The sequence below is a fragment of the Lissotriton helveticus genome, chromosome 3_1 (assembly GCF_964261635.1).
Source record: "Lissotriton helveticus chromosome 3_1, aLisHel1.1, whole genome shotgun sequence".
NCBI lineage: Eukaryota > Metazoa > Chordata > Amphibia > Caudata > Salamandridae > Lissotriton > Lissotriton helveticus.
In genome coordinates this window covers 619,119,524-619,141,364 of record NC_136061.1, presented here as the reverse complement: position 1 = coordinate 619,141,364, position 21,841 = coordinate 619,119,524, and the positions used below count along the sequence as shown (strand labels likewise).

General features: G+C 41.4%; 2 protein-coding genes across 2 annotated transcripts in view; one reads left to right on the top strand and one right to left on the bottom strand.

Annotated features, from left to right (window-relative positions):
- The window catches only part of FEN1 (flap structure-specific endonuclease 1), a 388,273-nt gene that overhangs the window by 213,281 nt on the left and 153,151 nt on the right, over window positions 1-21,841 (top strand). The gene's annotated exons all lie outside the window — the stretch shown is intronic.
- Window positions 435-8,906, bottom strand: TMEM258 (transmembrane protein 258). Its single transcript, XM_078680610.1, has 4 exons — window positions 8,778-8,906; window positions 3,954-4,063; window positions 1,358-1,488; window positions 435-636 (listed from the first exon to the last, which is right to left on the bottom strand). Exons 1-3 carry the CDS (start codon window positions 8,778-8,780, stop codon window positions 1,362-1,364), a joined length of 240 nt encoding a protein of 79 aa, XP_078536736.1. The 5' UTR covers window positions 8,781-8,906; the 3' UTR covers window positions 435-636; window positions 1,358-1,361.

Genomic DNA, 21,841 nt, shown 5'->3' with positions numbered 1-21,841 from the left:
CCCATTCTGTTTTTTAGGTACTACGATGAGACTCCGTGATGAAGCATGCCAGCATGCCACTACTAGAGGGGGCGAGGGTCCATAGTGTTGCTTCTAGTTCAGATGGCGGAACTTGTTATTATCGGATTCCTACCAGATACATTCACCGAGTGAGGATACCCATCAGTGTGTAATGTTTGATAGGGTCCCATAGGACTTACAGCCGTGATGCGGGATCCTAGGAGCATAAACTACCTTTCAGTATTGTACGGTAACTCAATCACAGCAGCGTGTAATTTCAACAGAAGCACTCTGTCAAAACACAGGACTCCAGTACTTGATCAGTTCTACAAAATAACAGCAGTCTTACAACTTATTTTAGTGTTCCACTAATGTGGTGCCTGTTATGAAAAATCAAATGCATCAACTTTTCAAGACACACTACAAAGAAGGGGTTGCAGCAGAAGTTTATTTTATTACAAAGTGGGGCAATGTTTCCAAACAATAAAAAATATCAACTTCCCAGAATGGCAGCGAGACAATCCATGTGCAGACAAGAGTGGTTGCTGTCCACATCTCAGCAAGGTGATCCTACCATCCTTCCATAATGTCTGGAATTTCAAACAGATAGAAGTAAAAAGGACCTCCATGTACACTCTGAAACAAGAAGATAACATACTGAGCGGAGAGCACCAAGAAGGAATGCAGCAAATATTAGATTGGATCCCAATGGGCACAAGAAGGAACCCAGACGGCAGAAATAAGAAATTCAGCAAGCAGAAGGCAAACATCTACAATCTATGGGAAGATGGTCACAGAACTAGAAGGCGGTGCCTAATAAATGAGAGATCAGTGACAGAAGAGTCCAGCGAACATGAGAAGCAGAGTAAAAAGTTAGGACCATGGGAGAAAGAAAAGAGGGAGAACCTGAGTGAACAATGGAAAGAAAATCAAAGTGATAGGGGAGATAAGTGGGTGTGGGGAGAGGGTAGGGCCTGTCGAGCACAGGGGGAGCAAAGCTAGTGAATGGGTTGGGAAGTCGAAAAACAAAAAAACAGGGGTATGTAAGCAGCGTTCAGGAGCTTGGTAGCTCAGCGAAGACAAAGGGGGTGTAGCCCAACAGCAGAGAATTCCAGCTAGCAGAGGGGATCAATCTTGTGAGAGGGGTTGGCAAGCAATGGGGGAGTGGAGTGAATGAGGGTGCCACTCTGAGTGGGGGTGGGTAGGATTCAGCAATAAAAAAAGCAAGATACCAGCACAGGAGGAGGGGGAATCACACACGAGCGAGTTCACAGTCAAGAGATTAAGGAGCACAATATGTATGAAGCAGTTCATGGAGTCAGAAAGACCACTGGAAATGAATATGTCACTCTCTTACCTGTTCACACATAGATCCCCACCCAGAGCAACAGGAACAAGACCCCAAAGCCCATGAAGAGTGAGGCCACTAGTGAGATGAGCAGCTCTTTGTAGATGTCCCGCGTGTACTTGGTCGACGTCACCTCATAGCTGAATCTAGTTGTTAAGGGCAAGAACTAGGCAAGGTGATCCAAAGCAACCTCTCTTCTTTTAGGAGGCTGCTGTCATATACATCTCAGAATGGACTCAATGACAGGCTAATCACTTTGGATGTTCGTTTTAACAACTATTTGTTGACAATTATAATATTTTAAGTACATTTCTCTACTCATCACTTTATGCCCAGGAATATCCATGTTGTAAAGAGTAAAACGTATTTTTGACCCCCCCCCCCCCAAAAAAAAAAAAAACAGAATTGCACATCAGCTTTTCTGGTCACGCAAGTCCTTTCTTCAGAGTTACCGGCCTAAACCTAATGCAGTGTCATAGGAATAGGCAGTTTTTACAGTTTTAAAGTACAGCAGTCAGACGGGATACCAGAGAACAGCATTTGCAAGTAAAGAACAGGAAAACATTTTAAAGACAGCTAACTGTCCTTCCAAAAAGAAAAATAAGTACCTGATCTCCTGGAGACAGGGGTACTAAAATAAGATTTGCACAGGATGTTAGTGGGATAACATTATCAAAGCACTGCTATGGACACCGCAATGGCCAAGGTAAAACAATGTATGCGTTATAAAAGCTTAAATAAAAAGCTAGCTTGTGATTAAGATTAATGCAGCCATTAACACCAGAAGCGGGAGGTCCTTTGGTAAGAGTCCCTCTTTGTACTAATGTTTTTCCACTGAAATACGCGTCATAAGTTGTCTGTGCAAAGTCATTCGGATGTGCATCACCTGTTTGATCTCTTGGGATTTTATATAGGATTTACAATGTGGCCCTTGAAAATGCATTAACAGATTGTAAAGTTTGGAATAGTGGCTAACGTATATAACATATATGAGATTTTAAAACAATTTCTGATATTGTGGTATTCTCCAAAATGAGAAAACCCCTGTTTCTATTGGCATTTGCATTTAATTACCATCCATTCCAGATGGTTTCTCTTTGGGGACAATTCTCGCTCTTTTGTTTCTCGTTTACCAATGGCATCCTTGTGAAAAAATTGATTTTCATTGTTTAAGGAAATACGTGGTAGAACGAGAGTGAGCGAAAAAAAAAACTAGTGGTGGGTTCTAGTGACATTTACAAACTAACACATCTTAAGCACTCTAGTTAATTTTTGGTGAACAAGGTTCTATTAAAAAAAAATTCTAGAGAGCAATTTCTTGATACAAAAGATAATGAATAACATCTTCAAAATCGATACACATTTGTACGTTTCAGTCATATACATAGTAAATGCAGTCCAACAGTGCAGAGGGGGACAACGGAGATGAGATCTAATGCTATCATCTAATGGCCGAAGAGGATATTACCTCTTATTTGGAACCCGTCAATGATAATACATCAGTGTTCCAACTACATTATGTAATAATAAACAACAATGAGATACTCAATTAGGTTTAAGGAAGGGATCAGGTGGAACTGGATCTAGACTTGCGCATTCAGCTTTTCCACATCCTTATCACCAACGGCAGACCACTATCTTTCGACCTTCTGTCACATGACTATGACCCATCTTGTGATATGGAAGGAGGCGTGTCCGTCATTGAACCGGCCTAGTCTTCTGTTAATGAGGACAATATTGCCTTCTAGCCTCTAGCTAACTCCAGTATACCCCTTCTCTTTTGGCCTGTCAAAGCAGGATACAACTTTCATAGCCAGCCCATTGTAAGATATCTCTTTTCCATACAACATAACTGGGGACACTATGTGCTTCCTTTCATTGTTATCTGCCTATTGGCCTGAACTAGGTCAAACTCAATGAATCTGGTCATAAACCTGTGTTTTGGGGCCTGGGATAGAGGCCAAGGATACAGGTTTATGGGCTAGTCAGTAGATTTATGTTTGTAGCTTTGTTCACTGGAGACATAATATCTAAGCATCACGTATTAATGTGGGCTAAAAAGAGGTGTTTAGTAAGGGAACTGCCAGCCAACTGGCACACATGGAATGTCTAAGCAATCTTAAACTTGAATGTTCCGTTGTAGAATATTTTCTTCGAGTAAATGTGTCTCCACAGGATAGGATGCTACACTAACCCAGCGCACTGGAGAAAAAGTACACATTTTAGTCAAATCTGATCTTGCCTTGATGATGGTTTGCAAACAAACATGGGTTTCAACACATTTCTTTTTTCCTATACTGCTTATAAGATTTAGGAGTAAATCTGAACATTTTCAAAACCCATGCATACAAGCAATATAATACACAAAACAAAAGTTATGGACAAGAAACAGGAAATATTAAGACAAAGTGTGAATGGAAAAAGTGCGTTAGAAATCTGCAAAAACAACTGGCATGGATTGCAGCAAAACATGTGACCCGCAATCTTTGGAAAAGAGTGCAGAATTACCAAAGAAATGTGATGGCACACACTCATTTTCATATCACTTAAGAGACAATCCTGTTAACTCTCTTGATACCACCGACACTTCCTATTGTAAGGATACACAAAGAACCAAGCAGTGAAGAACATGCCGATGGCCAGGAGCACCACTGTCAGATGTGGAAAGACAGCGGGGTTCACCGGGCTGGTGTATCTGCTCATAGCCTCAAGCTCCTAAGGAAGACAGAAAGAAACAAGGCATTGGTAAAATAGAGCCTGGGACTGCAGAACTTAACCAAGAAAACAAACATACACCCAACGTCAGCCTCTTTGTTCCTTTGCAGTTATCTTTATGGTAGAAATTGCCACAAAGAGCGGTCAGAGTTGGAATCATGAAGTTCAGTGACAAAAATAATTTTCCTCAGGAAAGCAGCACTTCCATGCTCATGACAGCATCACACGTAGTCTCTGCAATCAGCCTCACAATAAAACACATGCATCCTTTCAAAGACATGGACTTCCCTTCAAAACCATGTGGCTGGGGCAGGAGGCAGGTTCCTCACTTAGCATCGAAAGAATACACACTCAAACTCAAGACGGTAAGGGTCCCTTGTTGCTGCCACCCCTCCACAACCTACCAACTGGGAACAACCATACAATAGGCAATGGACTTCCTGCTAGAACTTGGAGCTGAGAGGCAGGGTCCTTATCCAGCCTCCCAATACTCCACACAATTTCACGAGACTGTAATGGTTACACTGCTTAAGCGGGTGATGAAAGGGTGGCTTCCATAAGCATCCAAAACTGCACACCCATTCCTAGTGGCCATAAATTTTCCTACAGTGTCTGTATGGAAAAGAGTTAATAGTAAGCAAGTATTTAGATTGTGATAATGACAGTAAAGTTTGTAGCTATTTTCCTTTTTTAGTCGGGGCTTTCCATAGACCACACTCAATCTACCTTTTCTGACACATACTCTAGAAAGAAGACTGAATCAGTGATGCGGATAGCCAGCAGATCATTAGAGACATCCCACTGTGTTTTTCTCCATAGCCCATGTGTACAAATGTGCCTCTCACGTAGACTAACTCCTTTTCAGAAGAAGGTATTAAATCAATTATTTTGGAAAGTTGTATGAAAAACAATACTACTTTAGAAGTCGGCCCAACATGTGTGAAGTCTTAAGTATAAGCCATTGCAGTTTTAGTTAAAATAGTGCAATTATTACTTCCTAACAAAGATTAGAAAACTGGCGCCTACCCAAGACCCTCCCATTGCAGGAACGTTTTTGACCAGCACTAAATTCAACTAATGCAAAATATACCAATTAAAATCCCAACATATAAAAGGCAAAACGGTTTCCTTTCAGTACACTCATTGTTAAAATGTGCCTTCGGTGCTTTCCATCAGCTTTTAGGGAGCATAGACTATATACAAGTGATTTATAAAACGTATGTAACATTCCACAATGTGTCATATTATTACCATGGAGAAAAAAGCAGAACAATGTGCCAAATGATGTCCTAAAAATGGTACTTCCTTCGTAACACGCCTGATGACAAATTTGTGCACTAGATGTAATGGGAGGCACATTCTCCTAACAGTTTTTCCTAATTTGAAGTTCTGCCCCTGTAGAGTCCCTCTAGTGCTCCAGCCTACGGCTTGGATTCAGAGAGACTCAAGCCTAAACTAAACTACCTTAAGGAGTCCATCTCAGGGAGTCACAAATGGATGCTTACGTTGTCGTGGATATAACAATTCTAAATGGTGTAAACTCAAGACCATTGCAAATGTCAAGCTGGATAAAGGGCTAGTGGAGGAGAATCTCTCCAAGATACTCCCCTCCCCAGGTTTATCCACGGTTTCAGATGAATTAGACAGAATGGGATACTGCAAGTTATTAGTACCAGGGAAACAGATAGTTACAGGGTTGATGCAGTTCTGATTGTTTCTTACTCGTTCGTCTTACGTTTTACCATCCTAAGAGAAGATTCGAACATAACGAAAAGGGCATTTGGGTGCGAGAATGGAATTGAACAAGGCCTAGGGGGATGAATATTGATTTTGACAATATTAAAATGACCAAGAACAATAACTGGTAGAATGGCAACAGTGACAACTCCTCATTGTATCCAAAACTATTTATAGCTACCTCAGGTAATGGTCCCTATGTAAGCAGTCCAACAAACCCCATAATCATGGGCACCATCGCAGAAGCCTCTCCACCCACACTGCGGCAATTATAAAGGATAATCAATCAATAATTGCAAACCTGCCAAGCCTTCACAAGGAACACAGTATTTATCTCCTCTATTCTGTTATAACACTAGCCCAAACTTACCATGTTTCTTTCTCTACTCTATCAGTAACCTTACCCTAAACCTTACAGAAACGCTATTCATATCCCTAAACCTAATCTTTACCACAACACCTATGTCCTTTGTCAAACCTTCTCTTGCTTTGTAACAAACTTAACACTTGACTTGGAAAGGAATTAACGCTGGGCTCACAATATTTTCGCCCATTCAGCAGGGAAGGCTCTCTGTGCAAGTATTCTCCATTTAGATGCTCATTGTTGTGACATTTCCTCTCCATTCTACAGGCCAGCTTTTTGTTTGCTCTAGGGATGGCAAATTATCTTTCAAAGTGGTCAAGATGTATCATGTGAATTGTGCCACAGGGAGTAAATATCTTACTGTGCATTCAGTTGTGAAGGGTATCAAAGGGAGTAAATTACAATCAATGAGGTATGATTGTTGTCATCCTAATTTAACAGATTCTTCAAATGTCATGGAATGAAGCACTGTAAGATTGGTTTCTAACATCTGCACGGCAGTGGATAGGTTGAGAAATCTAATAGAGTTAATGTGTTACTGTGGCTAGTTGGATCCAGTTGGTAAAGTGAAATGGGCTACTCCTACCCCTTACACTGTATAGTTGAAGTGTTCAATTTACAAATAAAATGAGATATAAGAAAGATAAGGTAAAAGGCATCACATTTGTAGATGGTAATTTGTCTCTCAATATTTAGGAGTGACATGTGTAGCTCGTACTAATAAAAAAAGATGTGGTGCCACTCACAGAAAATGGAAGAATGCTGAAAAAGATACCAAATATCCAGGTGAGGGGCAATTGAAGAATGAGTCACTCGGTTTTTAAAACTGGGTTTAACCCCTTCTAACTCAGTCTCAAAATGATGCCCAATGTGGTGAGGGGGGGTGCAAATATGTGGGAAGGTGTCTTAGCCACTTCACAAAAGTCTCTGAAAACCAAAAGCAACATGATATTGCAAAATGTGCCTTAAGAGGGAAAATGAACATCCCTGATTTGTTTGAAATGCCAAAAAGGTTAATATCATAAAAGAAAAACAATAAATATCGATTTAGTGGTGCTGTAATATAGCAGCACAGTGCGTTTTAAATTTGTGTGTTGTGCCTTTAATAAAGCCCCAATAGCTTTCTGGACGGTGTGTTCCTAACATTACCCATTTTATTTTTCAATTTCATTTTTTTATTTTATTTTTCTGGGGAGAGATGTGATCCAACGGCTAGAGCGGTCAGCATCGAAACTGGTTAACCAGGTTCGAGTCTGAGCAGGGACGCTCAACACCCTGTAATTGTGGGCAGATCACTTAATTACCCTGTGTCTAACAAAATGAATGTGTCCGTCTGTAACACAACTGGTGCTCATGTAAAGCGCTCTGATACCTTCGGGTCGAGTTTGCGCTATATAAAACTATTTGGAAAAAAACAGTTAATCTCCTTTGATTAAAAGAATTAGTGCAAATTGTGTTTCACTAATGCACTCTCCTGATATCCTGAATTTTTGACGCCATTAAAGCTCGTCAGAGGAACTTAACTTTATAAGTGGTATTGACTTTGAATCTTGTAGAAAAATTCAAATGGTAAAATACTCAGGTACCAGTTCCAGCAAGGGAGCAACTCTGGGTGCAGACCATTTTCCCAGGTAGCCGCAAGTTTAAAGAAACACACATCGATTGTGGTGTCTTCAGTAAGGCTGTCTTCCATAAAGCGCCATAGTATTGTGTACTCTTCTCAGGACATTTCGCTCCCGTTTAATCCTTGAAAGGAGCTTAAATTTACTAGCTGCGGACTTTTAATGACAATTCAAATCATACTATGCCCTTATGATTCGCTCAGCAGCTACTTTGAAAAAGCCCTAGCATAGTTTGCATTTAGAAGAAACACTGGTTTGTCTACTCTGGAAATGTATTAGCTATAATTTGGCGAAAGAACTGAAGAGCTACTTTTGAGTATAGAACAAAAACCAAGAGATATGTTATCCAAAAATAAGTATTCTGTTACCTGCCTGCAATTTTAAGAGCACTATGGAAAAGGGTGTTTGTGACTTAGTAGGATATGGGATAGATAACCGATAACACTGCACATCCAGGGAGAGGTTAGGAGGTGTTCAAAATAGGTCCATGAGCGCTGAATACATGCCAGATTTACGTATATCACAATAAAATACACTTACTCACAATTGACCGAACGTAAATAAAATTAATTTACATACATTGGCATGGCATGGCATGGTTTGTGCCCTTCCTGGTTGCATGCAGCATCCCTCTATAACGCTGCTCTTGGTCTTTAGCGAGGTTCACACATCACAGAGCAATACACCCTCCACAGCCTTCCTGTGTGCAGTATGTGAGGGCGCACTAGTAGTGTATTCGGAGTAACTTTAGGAAGGGAGAAAAGGACTGTGGTTCTGAGGGAGTTGAGTGTGGCTAAAAAGTGTCTGGCGATTGAGATCTGATGCTATGAAAAACTCGTCAGGAGAGAGTAAACAAATGCAGGCAGATACAAGTTTATAGAAGGGTTAAGGGGGGATGACAGAGCGATGTGGTCTGCAATTATTCATGTTCTTTTTTTTTGCCGAGTCGTTCCCCCCCAAAATCCCGGCCACTATTCTGATATTCTCTCACCATCTCTTCTGCTGTCTGTTGCTGCTGTCACCACCGGAAAGACACGTCTCACAACGTAGGGTCAGAGGTCACGGAGCATGGCATGCTGGGAAAGAACAGATCTACTCTTCCTAACGCTTGCGCAAAGGCTTGCCCGCAGCAGACATGCTGCCATTTTCGAGCCAGGCAGTCAATTCGCCTGTGTATATCGCATCTCTTCAAATGGCCTTTACCTGCTCTGGTTTCTATTCTTACTGTCGAACTCTACATGCCTGATTTACATGACCGCTTATGCGACATTAAGAGTTTCGGTGAACCAGAAAAACAGGTTGGTAAACGAGAGAAGCAACGACATAGACAATGGACTAGAAAAGTATAATTTACAGCCTTCCAACTAAGAACTAGAGCGCTGATTTCACTACTCATCAAGTGACGCAGCAATAGTTGCCATGATAGCTGAAACAGTTAAGGTTGCCCGGCCAGGACTTTATATACAATCTCCCGTAATCATTTTCAAAACTGTTTTATGCCTTTTTTGTGTTTTTTAGATAACAGTCACGGATAATTAAGGCATCTGTAGGACACATTTTAAAGTGTTTTCTTTCTTATATTTGCTCTTTTAAGTATGCACTGACTAAAGGAAAATTCTGCTTTAGGGAATTTGTAGTGGGGGCCAATAATGACACAACTAAGTATGACATATAACTAGGTTTATTAACTACAAAGGCCCACGGGGAGCTTGGGGAAAAAGCTGGCAATAAGTAGCCGTGACAGCTGTCAGATGGCAAGTGTGTAGTATGTAAACATAGTTGGTCTTGCTGCTCAGCCAGAGTAGAATGAGTGGAATGTTGGTGAGTGGTTAGAATGCTGTGTTTGAGTGTGTGAGCGTGAGCTTCAGTTGTGAGCGGGCTGAGCAGCAAGTGGGCTGCTCCTGGTGGGGTTCTCATCTATATACTTACCATCTACTCAATAAAGAGACCTACAACCTCTATACCTCGTCTACTTCCAATTCATCATTAATCCTAACATAACATTTGGCGACGATCCGGAAGAACCTGCCTTACAGCTGCCTTAAAAGATGGTCAAACGGAAAACAGAATTAATTAAGGTAAAGCTCCTTCATGAAACGTAATCGTCTTCAAGACCCTGACACCGAGACCCCACCAGTGACCTTCATCTGTCGCCCGCTGGAGTGTCAGGACTCGGGGATTTCCATGTGACAGTTCGCTGTTTATTGATTTTTAAAAAGAAAAGACATTGGTCTAATTTTCTTCAGTTGAAAGATTACCTGTCGAATTTCCTACAAAGACCTGAGAGGATCATTTCTGATAAAAAAAAGTCCGGAGAACAACGGAATATTAACGAGAGTTTAAGTGACCGGTAAAGAAATCTGACTCGATCGAGATCGATCCCAACATTCAGGTCAGAGTTGGATAATTTATTCGTAAAGTGGGAATGAATGAAAGGTTGCTGCCACCTTCTGGATGAAAAAGGAATTTTTATTTGTGCTTTAAACTAATTCGAGCAGTAAAACTACTCAATTTCTTTTGCTCGAGGAGTCTGCACAATTTCGTTCCATTGGAGAAAAACTAATTTTGCTGCGCAACAACCACCGATTTCCTGATGGGTGTACAGTGGAGAGAGTACAATCTGCTGAATAAGTTGGTCTTGTGAGGGAAACTAACCATACTCGACCAATTCTCAATATTTTAATCAGTTTTGGCTCTCTGTGTATGCTTCGTACCGAAAGACTAATTCAAGTAAGACTTCTTTTAATTTTTCTCCAAAAATGTGGTTTTAACCTTAGAACCTGTTGCGCACATTTATTGTCAACTGCCAATTTTGGTTTTGAAAATACGCCACAAACTCAGGCACGCACTCACCTCTGTTCCGAGGATACGTTCTTCTTACTCCTTAGTGACGTTACAGGTGCTGCCAATAGGACGTTTTGCTGCTCTGGCGTACAGCGAGCCACCCGGCATGCCGTCAGCAAGCGTACCACCATTTTGGATTTATTCTCGAGCCATACACAGTACTTTACCGCTTCAAGTTACATTTTGCTGCCAACTTTCAAGTTTCCTGCTCGGTAGAAATAATCTTCCACAGACTCTGGTTTCTATTGGCAGATTGAGTCCTCCAACTTTGGTTCGTATCTTCATATGGACTAAAAGTGCTCACAAGATTCATTTTGGAAATTCTCTAACTCTGTTCGAGATCGGGTGAGACACCGATCACCATGAAAAACATTACTTGGTTAAGGAATTTTAGTTTCACATTACTTCGATATTTTACCATATTTTAATGTAGTTATATGTTTCATTGGAAATCATATGACATTACTTTATCTGCATTACTGAGTTCAGTCGATTTAAGTTAGAGTACCTTACTGCTTTTACTCACATTTTACAGCTTTTATTCGATCTGTTTAGTACATTGAGTAAATGTTATACATACTATTACATACTTACCTGGCGAAATTACTCATATTACAACCACATAACGAAATTTTTTATTTATTAGTTTAGATTCCCGTTACTGAGGGTTCTAGGCATTATTTGATTCATTTAGGGTATTTTTGTGTTGGAGCCGGTCTCTTCACATTCTGGTAATCTACAGTGTGGGTAGTGCACACCCTATACACTGATTCTACCCTTCTTGGTTTATTTTGTGTCTAGCATTAACATCCTAGTCTTACTTTGTTTAGCTATATGGATGGTGGTTTGCTTGAAGTTTAATTTCACAATGTATAGTAATATATATGGATTTGACGCAATGACCTCATTTTAATAAATTAAGAGGCCTGTGTAACCATACTTTTTAAGAAATGCTCAATGATATGTAGTCCATCTTTATTTTAAATTACAAATTGATTAATGCACAATGGGCTGCGTTTTGGTTTTAAGTACAAAAGATTTAATGGACAATAGAGCGTTTTTACATATTTTAACTGGTCATGTGCAAAATAAAATGTATACTAATTTTATTGCACATAGGGCAATGTACCCACTTTAATTTTAGCGCATCGGGTTAAATACCCATTTTCTTGGGGACAGTTTACCCATATTTGTTTTTAAAAATGCGCAATGAGCTAAGTACCCTTCATTTTGGTCAGTGTATCCATATTTATTTTAAGAGATGCACAAGGGGCTGAGTAACCATCATAATAAAGTACCCATTTAGTATAAAATTCTTAGGTTCTACAACCTTCATATTTAAATACACTATTCACTCAATTCTTCTTCAGATTAGGACTGAAATAGGCTTCGGCTATGGGTCTTCCACCGACAAGTGGAATTCTCATCTATTGATGTGCATGGTTCATCGTTTTTCTTAAAAAGGGTTATTTTATTCATGATATGATGGTGTTCACATTTACGTGGACAGTTATAAGTCTTCTGACTTCATGATATCCTCTAGGATACACAGATATCACAATTTAGATGTCTACTTCTTCTGTTAATTTACGTTACTGGAATTTTATTCAGCGTGTTGAATCTGCAATCTGTTTATGAAATGTTGGAATTATTTTAAAGTTTAACAAGATACAATCTTCACCTATCTTAATCTATTTATTACACTCTATTCTCATTTCTTATGAGTGGTTTCTCCTGTTCTTCTCTTTTTCCATCTTTAACTTTTTCTCTTTCATTTGCTCGATTAATAAGGATCAAAATTGCCTTGCATTGTTTCCTATGAATTTTAACTTGTCTTTTCCCCTTTCAGATGCTTTTCACATTTCTTATGAATGATTTCTTCTGTTCTTCTCTTTTTTCCATCTTTTGCTTTCTCTCTTTCATTTGCTTGGTTAATGAGGATCAGAATTGCCTTACAATATTTTTATAAATTTTAACTTGGCTTTTCCCCTTCAGATGCAATGTTATCAATTTTCAGACTTACTATGTATTCGTATTATTATTGTACTTGCATCATTTTTTGTTTCCGTTCAAAAGGGGGAAGGTGATGTAGTATGTAAACATAGTTGGTCTTGCTGCTCAGCCAGAGTAGAATGAGTGGAATGTTGGTGAGTGGTTAGAATGCTGTGTTTGAGTGTGTGAGCGTGAGCTTCAGTTGTGAGCGGGCTGAGCAGCAAGTGGGCTGCTCCTGGTGGGGTTCTCATCTATATACTTACCATCTACTCAATAAAGAGACCTACAACCTCTATACCTCGTCTACTTCCAATTCATCATTAATCCTAACATAACAAAGTGACAGCTGTGACGTCATATATATATCCCTAATAACATTGGCTGATGACAGTGACGTACTAGCATGGAAATAGACAACACATTCCATTACAGTACAAGATACGTGTTCAACATCTCCCTTTCCCCCAAATACAACTGCTGAAAGAAAATACAAGTTATTCCATAACGTAGTCATCAAAGTGTTTAGGCATCCTAACAATTCTTTCACTCTTAGACTGCACCCCAGAGGTACTAGGGTACGCAATGTCATTTCCGTGTTCCTTGGAAGACACAACTCTGTCCATGCTCCCAACTAACACGGACGTATCATTTCCTGTAGTGCCACTATCTGTGTCAGTCATGCGACTCCTGTTTCTCTCCCCTTCTTCCAAAGAAACATTTGGGCTAGCTACCTGGCTGGAGTAGCTTTGTTTTTCAGATACGTTTTCCCACTCCAGTATACTATCATCTAGACTTCTCTCCTCATTTTCGTTATTTCTCATTATTATTTTTTCTTGACCTTTCTTTAAGATTACCACATCGTCTTTGCTCCGCCATCCACCTCCTTCGACATGAACGGCACCTTTGGATGCATCGCAAACTTTAACTGGCTTACTGAATTTTGTCTCTCCCTTTGATACCAAACCAGGTTTTCTCAATAACACCCAATCACCAGGTTGTACATCTTTTACTTTTACTCTGTTAACCATGTCTGAGTACTTCTTTGCCTTTTCTTGCTTTTCCACTATTTTTTTCCTTACCATAAGGTTTCTGTCATCTACTTCTTCTGAAATTACATACTCTTTGTTCCAGTCATTGAATTTGGGTGTAATTTGACTGTTGCATTTCCTCCCTCTCATTAGGAAGAACGGTGTTTGCTTAGTAGTTTCATTTGGTGTATTATTATAAGCATTGATTTTCACCCTTATGAACTCTTTTACATCCATCTCTAAAGCCACAGCCAGCTGAATACCTTCCTTTATGTATTTATTAACCCTCTCCACCTGGCCGTTACTCTTTGGGCTATACAAAGGTGTTTTTACCTGTTCGATTCCTGCTTTTTCTAGAAAATCAGTCATTTGTTTAGAAACCAACTGTGCGCCGTTGTCTGATACTAATACTTTTGGCTGGCCTTCTTTGTCAAATACTTTCTTCAAAAATTTTATTACTATCTCAGTTGTTACTGCATTTACGAATTTGAAATAGACCCACTTTGAGTAGTAATCAGTGAGAACAATCAGATTTTTACATTCATTAGGTAAAATTTGGAAAGGACCAGCAAAATCAATTGCAACTTTTGCCCACGGTCCGCTTGGGATTTCTACCAATTGTAGTTCGTTTTTTCCTATTCTCCAATGTTTATCAGATTTCAAACACTGCTCACACTTGTCAATGAACTCTTTTATTTCTTTATCAATCCCGGGCCACCAATTGTTCATCTTGATGATGTTTCTGGTTGCAGTACTTCCTGGATGACCCTTATGAGCAAGAGAAATTATTTTCTTCCTTAATCCATTTGGTGGCACAAAAAGTTCTCCTCTCTTTTGATAACCATTCTCCAATGACAATTCATTGCTCACTTGCTGGTAACTCTTTAATTCATTTTGCAAGTTCCTAATATGAGGCCACTTGGTTCTTACTAAACACATCACTTTTCCCAAGGTAGCGTCCTTCTCCATGTTCTCTTGCCATTCCTCCTCTGTTATAGATCACATGACAGTTGCGTCAATTAATGCCACCACACATTCAATGTCATCTAGTGCCTCTTCTCCTTTTATGTCTACTGGTAACCGAGACAAACAATCTGCTCTGTAGTTCTTGCCTCCTTTAATATGTTGTATCTCAAAATTATATTCTTGGAGCTTAGACAACAGCCTAATTAGTCTTGAGCTCGCCTTGCCGTTGCCACGACCCTCACCATCCATCATGTATACTAATGGGTTATTTTTATTTAAAGAATTTATAAAGCGCTGCTGACACCTTGCAGGTTTCCTGGCGCTGAAGAAAACTCTTAACTGAGGCAAATCGTAACGGGGGGATAGGGGGAGGGTTTAAGGAAAGAGCCAAGTCTTAATGCGTTTCCTGAAAGGGAGGAGGTGGGAAATTTGGCGAATATCAATGGGCAGAGTTTAGCCGCTGCGATTTGGAAAGATCTGCCCCCGATTCTAACTTTATAGTAGTTCGGCACTTTTACAAGACAGGCAGATGTAGAACGCAGGGTCCTGTTGGGGGTATACCAAGAGAACAAGGCTTGCAGAGGTTTAGGTCCGAGTCCATGCAAAGCTTTGAAGACCAGGCAGAGGGCTTTGAATGCCACCCGCTGCTTCAGTGGTAGCCAGTGTAGCTCGGCTAGGGCTGCTGTGGCCGAGGATCTCCTGGTCCAGCCGAGGGCTAGTTTGGCAGCCGCCGACTGAATTCTTTGCAGCCGATCCAGCAACACGGTTGGAGACTCGAGTAACATCGCGTTACAGTAGTCAAGGCGACTAAGAATAGTGCACCTGACTATCGTTACTCGGGCATGTGCGGGTAGGAGTGGCATAATTTTGCGCAGAGAACGCAGCAAAGCAGAACAAGTCCCCACTGTTTTTGTAACTTGAGTTTCCATGCTCAGCTTGTTATTGAGCATAACCCCAAGGTTATGGACCGAGGTTACTGGCTGTGGTTTATCCGGTATTTCCAAAGGCCAAAAATCGCTCGGGAACGGACGAGGAATTCTATTTCCAGCACAGAACAATACCTCGGTTTTGGAAGAGTTGAATTGTAGGGAGTTGTTATGCAGCCACCCAGCCGTCTCTCGTAGGCAATCATGGAAGGATGTTAAGGGAATAGAGTCTTCACCTTCCCAAGAGAGAATGAGCTGGGTGTCGTCAGCATAATTGATGGTTTTTATCCTGTGGGACTTTATAAGCGTGATCAAAGGCTTGAGATACACGTTAAAAAGAATGGGGCTGATGGAGGACCCCTGGGGAACCCCCTGGGGCACGGCTGCAAATTCCGATTGAAATGGGGGAAGGGATACCGCCTGTCTCCTGTCCTTCAGGTAGGAATGAAGCCACAGCAGGGCTGTGCCGTCCACACCGGCCTCTCCGAGTCTCTCCAGCAAAATCTTGTGGTTGACCGTGTCGAATGCGGCAGACAGGTCCAGCAGTATCAGGGCTACTGCCTGGCCCCTGTCTGCACGCATTCGAAGATCCTCCATGGCAACCAAGACCGCTGTTTCGGTGCCGTGGGCTGGGCGAAAACCGAATTGGAGGTCATCCAGGAGGTGGTTCTGCTCCAAGTGAGTGGAAAGACAAGAGCTGACCCATCGTTCGGTGACCTTTGCTGGAAATGGCAGGAGGGAAATGGGCCGATAATTCGACAGACAGTCCGGGCTTAGAGAAGGCTTTTTCAGAAGCGGGGTGACAAGAGCTTGCTTCCAAGGAGTGGGAACGTACCCACAGTGCAAAGATTGGTTGCAAATTCTGCGCAGAGTGTCGAAGAGGTCAGATCCAAAGCTTTTCCAGATTTTCGGAGGCAAAGGGTCAAGAGGGGAGCCCGAAGTTAATCCGAGCGCCAGTCTTTCAAACTCAGTTTCTGGGATAGGGGGGAATTCTCGCAGCCTAGCCATGGGGGGGGGATCAGATAACATCGAGTCGTGGCCAACAGTGCTGGCCCTCGGGCTGTTGGAACAACCCAACGAAGGTGAAGTCTGCAGATTATGAATGATGGTATTAATTTTTTCTGTGAAAAAAGCTGCGAGATTATCACAGAGTTCTTGTGTGGGTGACTGAGTCCTTGTAGCACACTCTGGATGGGTTAAATTTTTGAGGATCTGGAAAATGCTTTTTGAGCTATTGGAGGCGTTGGCAATAGTTGCACAAAAGTAATTAGCTTTACTTTGCACTATAGCGGTTTTATAAGCTCGAAGATTGTCTTTCCAGAGCGATTTGTCAATGTCGGAGTAGCCTTGCCGCCATTTTCGCTCCGATTGTCTGCAGAGTAATTTGAGGGCTCTCAAGGAGTCGTCAAACCAGGGGGCTGGTGCTCTGCTCTTAGGTTTGCACTTTTTCCGGGGGACAAGAGAATTTGAAGTGTTGGAAATTGAAGTGCAGAGGGCGTTGTAATTGTCCTCTACCGATGACAAGGGGGAGAAACTATTGACCACATTGAACACCGGACCAGCCGATCTGACTTTCTCCAGAGCTTTCCAATCTCTGTAGAAAGTGTCGGGAAAGATGTTATGTGACGGCCTACTGGCTCTACTAACGTCTATGTGAAATTTGATAAGTGCATGGTCGGTCCAGCACATAGGCAGAATGTCGCTAAGGTATGCTAGCTGAGGAGAGGAGAAGATTAGGTCGAGCAGATGGCCGGCGGAGTGAGTGGGTTTATCGACCAGTTGGGAGAGTCCCAGACTTTTACAGGACATTAGGAGATTATTCAGGGCGGTGTCCAAGCTGCCATTTGGCCAAAGATTAAAGTCGCCCAAAACAAGCAACTTATTGTGGGTGGTGGCCATATTAGTGAGGGTAGAAAGTAGCGACTGTTGCTGCCGGGAGTTGAAGGCTCCCGGGGGGCGATAGCATATCAAGGCTGTGAAGGTAGCTCCGGAGAGACATTTTACAGAGAGGCCAAGAATTTCCGTTCCAGCAACTGGATCCATATCGAGGATGTTGATGGACCAAGAGGCTCTGTAAATAATGCCCACCCCACCACCACGACCCTTGGGTCTGGGAAGATGTAGTATTTTAAAATCAGGTGGACAAGCCCAATCCAATTCAATGTTGCAGTCGGAGTTGGTCCAGGTCTCAGTAAGAAATAGTACGTCGAGATGATGATTATCAATGACCTGTACGATTTCATTGGCGTGTTTAGGCAGGGACCTAACGTTCAACAAGCCACCCAAAAACAAACCTCTGCAGGCAAAGTCATGCAGCGGGTAGGCGGTGTCGGAAAAGGAAAGGTTACCTTCGTGAGCAGAATCTCTGAGACGGAGTAATGACTCTCGAGAAAGAGACGAAGAAGGAGGGGAAAAGTGGGGGACTTGGACGGGAGGAGCCGATCCAGCCGCTGCCGAGGCGCGGACGAGCGCAGACGAGCTTGCCTTATGCGCGCCTTCGGCGCGCAATCGTCGCGCCCGCTGCGCTCGTCCGCTGCGCTTCCTGCAAAGACTCATATTATATAGGGGCTCAACGCCTGGGAGGGGGGGGCGTGGCCAGCCAAGGTGGGCGTGTCTGGCAGGACCCTCGACCAGGGGGAATGGCGGCAGACGCGGGACCAAGGCTACACAACAGCTGTTCTGCTGCTGAGCGCTATCGCGGTAATGCCAGCAAGTTAAAGTGCAAGCAGGTATCTAAAAACACAGAATGACACTTTTAAAATTCAGCACAAGTTAATAAAACGCTGCTCCCGGCTTTCCGCCTCAGGAGTTTTCTTAGAGTAAAAGCACAGCGCTAGCAATCAGCGCGCTTTTAAATGCACCTGGGAGGGGGGGCGTGGCCAGCCAAGGTGGGCGTGTCTGGCAGGACCCTCGACCAGGGGGAATGGCGGCAGACGCGGGACCAAGGCTACACAACAGCTGTTCTGCTGCTGAGCGCTATCGCGGTAATGCCAGCAAGTTAAAGTGCAAGCAGGTATCTAAAAACACAGAATGACACTTTTAAAATTCAGCACAAGTTAATAAAACGTTGCTCCCGGCTTTCCGCCTCAGGAGTTTTCTTAGAGTAAAAAAATGTTATGGTCCGTGACTATGGTGAACCTTTTTCCCCATAAATAGTCTTTTAATTTTTGTACAGCCCATACACAAGCCAATGCCTCCCTTTCGATTGTACTGTAATTTACTTCAGTTTCGTTCAACTTCCTTGAAATAAATGCGATGGTGTTTTCTTTTCTTCCTTCTAGCTGACAAAACACTGCACCTATTCCTTCAGCACTGGCATCGACTGTTACAATATTCTCAAGTTCAGAGTTATAGGGTTTTAGAGCAGGAGCTCCTGCTATTTCCTCCTTCACAATTTTGAAAGCTTGCACTTGCTCATCCAACCAATTGTAGGACACATTTTTCCTTAATAGCCTCCTGAGTGGTTCTACTTTTTTAGCATACCCTTGAATGAATTTGGCATAATATTCACTAAGGCCCAAAAATGACTTTAGTTTATCTTTGTCTTTAGGTTCTGGTGCCTCTCTTATTGCCTGTACAAGATCATCTTTAGGGGTGATACCCTCAGAAGTCAATACATGTCCTAAGTATTCCACTTTTTCTGTCATAAATTTGCATTTTTCTTTTGATACAGTCATACCTCTCTTTTCCAGTATGCTCAATACTTTTTCAATCAATTCCAGGTGCTCTTTTTCGGTTTTTGAATGCACCAGGATGTCATCCTGGAATGCCTCAACTCCGCTTAAGCCCTTAAACAAAACATCCATTAATTTCTGAAAAACTCCAGATGAGGAGGCTAAACCAAATGGTAAACGGACATATCTGTATGCCCCAAATGGTGTTACAAAAGTTGTTAGATTTTTCGATTCATTAGTCAAGCATACCTGGTGGTAGGCTGCTTTCAAGTCAATCAAACTGAAAAATTTCGAGCCAGATACAGACTGTAAAATTTCTTGGATTTTGGGGAGGGGGTTACAATTTACAATTATGTTCTTGTTCAGGGACCTTAAATCCACACATAGCCTAAGGTCTCCTGTCTTTTTCTTCTTGGACACTACGATAGCAGAAACCCATTCTGATTCATCTGCCTCCTCAATGACACCCTCTCTAGTTAACTTATCCAATACCTCTTTCAACTCCTTCTTTATTGACAAAGGTATGGTCCTTACTTTATGTTTACTGGGAATGGCTCCATTTTTCACTTTTATGTCATGGACGAACCCCTTTACACATCCAATCTCATTCTTGAACACTTTCTTAAATTTGTCTAATGTAACCTTTTTGATCATTTCTATTGACATCCAAACTCACACTGTTCACCCAATCCTCTCTTAGAATTATTGGATCTTTAGCACCAGGTACTAACATTACTCCTAATTTGGCTAAGTCTCTCCATCCAATTAAAATTCTCCCTTTTTCAGCAACATACACTTTAGTATTAATCTTCCTACCTCTAATGGTGACAGTGTCATGAAAATATCCTAGCATGTTTATGTCTTTTTCACCAAATGCTTTTGGATTGACATCTGATTCAATTAACTCTATATTTGACCATTTATCTTCAAACATTTTATCAAAAATAGTAGTTATGGGCGACCCAGAATCGGCAGTAAAATGTAACTCTATTTCACCAATTTTCCCTTCACTGATGGGCCCTTTTATCCTACTTTCTTCCATTTCTACATATAAGATAATGTTTGCGCACATTTCCTCATCAAAATACCCAACAGTATTTACATTCACATTACTATTGGCTCTTTTAGTTTTGCACAAAGCTGTTAAATGTCCATATCTTTTGCATTTAATACATTTCTTATTGATTGCTGGGCATGCTTTGCTATCAGCGAGATGTTCTTTAGATCCACACCTGAAACAGCTTAATTGCTTACCTCCTGTCCTTTTCTCACCCCAGCTTTTCTCACCTCTCACGCTGTCCCCTTTCTTTTTTTCCTGCATATAAAATACATTTGTATTACCACTAGCATTAGATAACATTTTTGTAGACACTAATGATCTTTCTATCCCTCTAGTGATATCAATAACTTCTTGCAAGGTTGGCTTTTTACATGCAAGCAGCCTTTCTTGCACCTTTTTAGAATAGCAATAGAAAACAATTTGGTCTCTAATATAAATGTCAGTCATGTCCTCGAACTCGCATTCCATAGCTAAGATCCTTAAACACGCAATGTACTCATCAATGGTTTCTCCTTTCTGTTGCTTCCTCTTTGCAAATTCATGCCTACCAACCATGACATTGTTTTCCTCATCAAACGGTTTTTCTAGCCTTTTTACAGCTTCCTCATACTCATTTAATGGAATAAATGTGCCTGGTGGACTTTCATATTCCGGTAGACTATCGAATACATCCTGTCCGGCTTTCCCTAGTAGTCCAAATAAAATAGAACACTTTCTTACTGCATCATAAGCCTTCCCATCAATTGATACAATATAGTTCTCAAACGCTCTTATCCATTTCCTCCATCTCATAGCTGGCTTTCCTGGCTCGTCAAGAAAACGTGGAGGTGCACATATATTATTACTTTGAGCCATGTTTTTCCCTTTTTATGGTTGATATTTGCCTCAGTTACACTTGTTGTACTTAATATAATTCTTCACACTTGTTTGTTGTTATATTCTTTACTCTGTTTTATTCTTATTTCGATGAGTAAAACACTTTTTTTTTTTCGTTTAGACTTTTATTTTTCCATCACTTTTTAAATGTATATTATATTTCTCAAATAAGCTTATTAATTTGCTCTATAAGTCACATCCGATTTTGGGTTTATTGCCTCTTCACTTTGTTTGTTCCTCGTTAACACTGTTGTATTCATAGATCGAATACACAGGATCGGTAACACTGAGGAGATTTTTTCAAAATGGCCGCTCGATGGTCACATGTGATGACGTTTAACCGGCTTATCTTGTAATCAAAGGGGAAAGGATCACTTGTCCTGAACAACCTTAGGTCTGCAGGATGGTTTTCGGGGGGAGTTCTGTCCCAATATAAAGACCCTCATGCACTACTGCACCAACCTTTGGGTAAAATCCTCCTGGTGGAGGCTGCATAACCTAAGTAGACCTGATGATTATGCACACACGTGAGATAGAAGCGGAGAACCAAGATATACCGCTCTGAGACAACACCAGACCCATGAGGGTCTTTATATTGGGACAGAACTCCCCCCGAAAACCATCCTGCAGACCTAAGGTTGTTCAGGACAAGTGATCCTTTCCCCTTTGATTACAAGATATCCTTTGGA

Excerpts from the sequence above, each read along its gene's own strand:
- TMEM258 (XM_078680610.1), bottom strand. Across the intron at positions 1,489-3,953 it reads TTCACTGCTTGGTTCTTTGT|CTATGAGGTGACGTCGACCA; the intron begins GTATCCTTACAA and ends AACTAGATTCAG.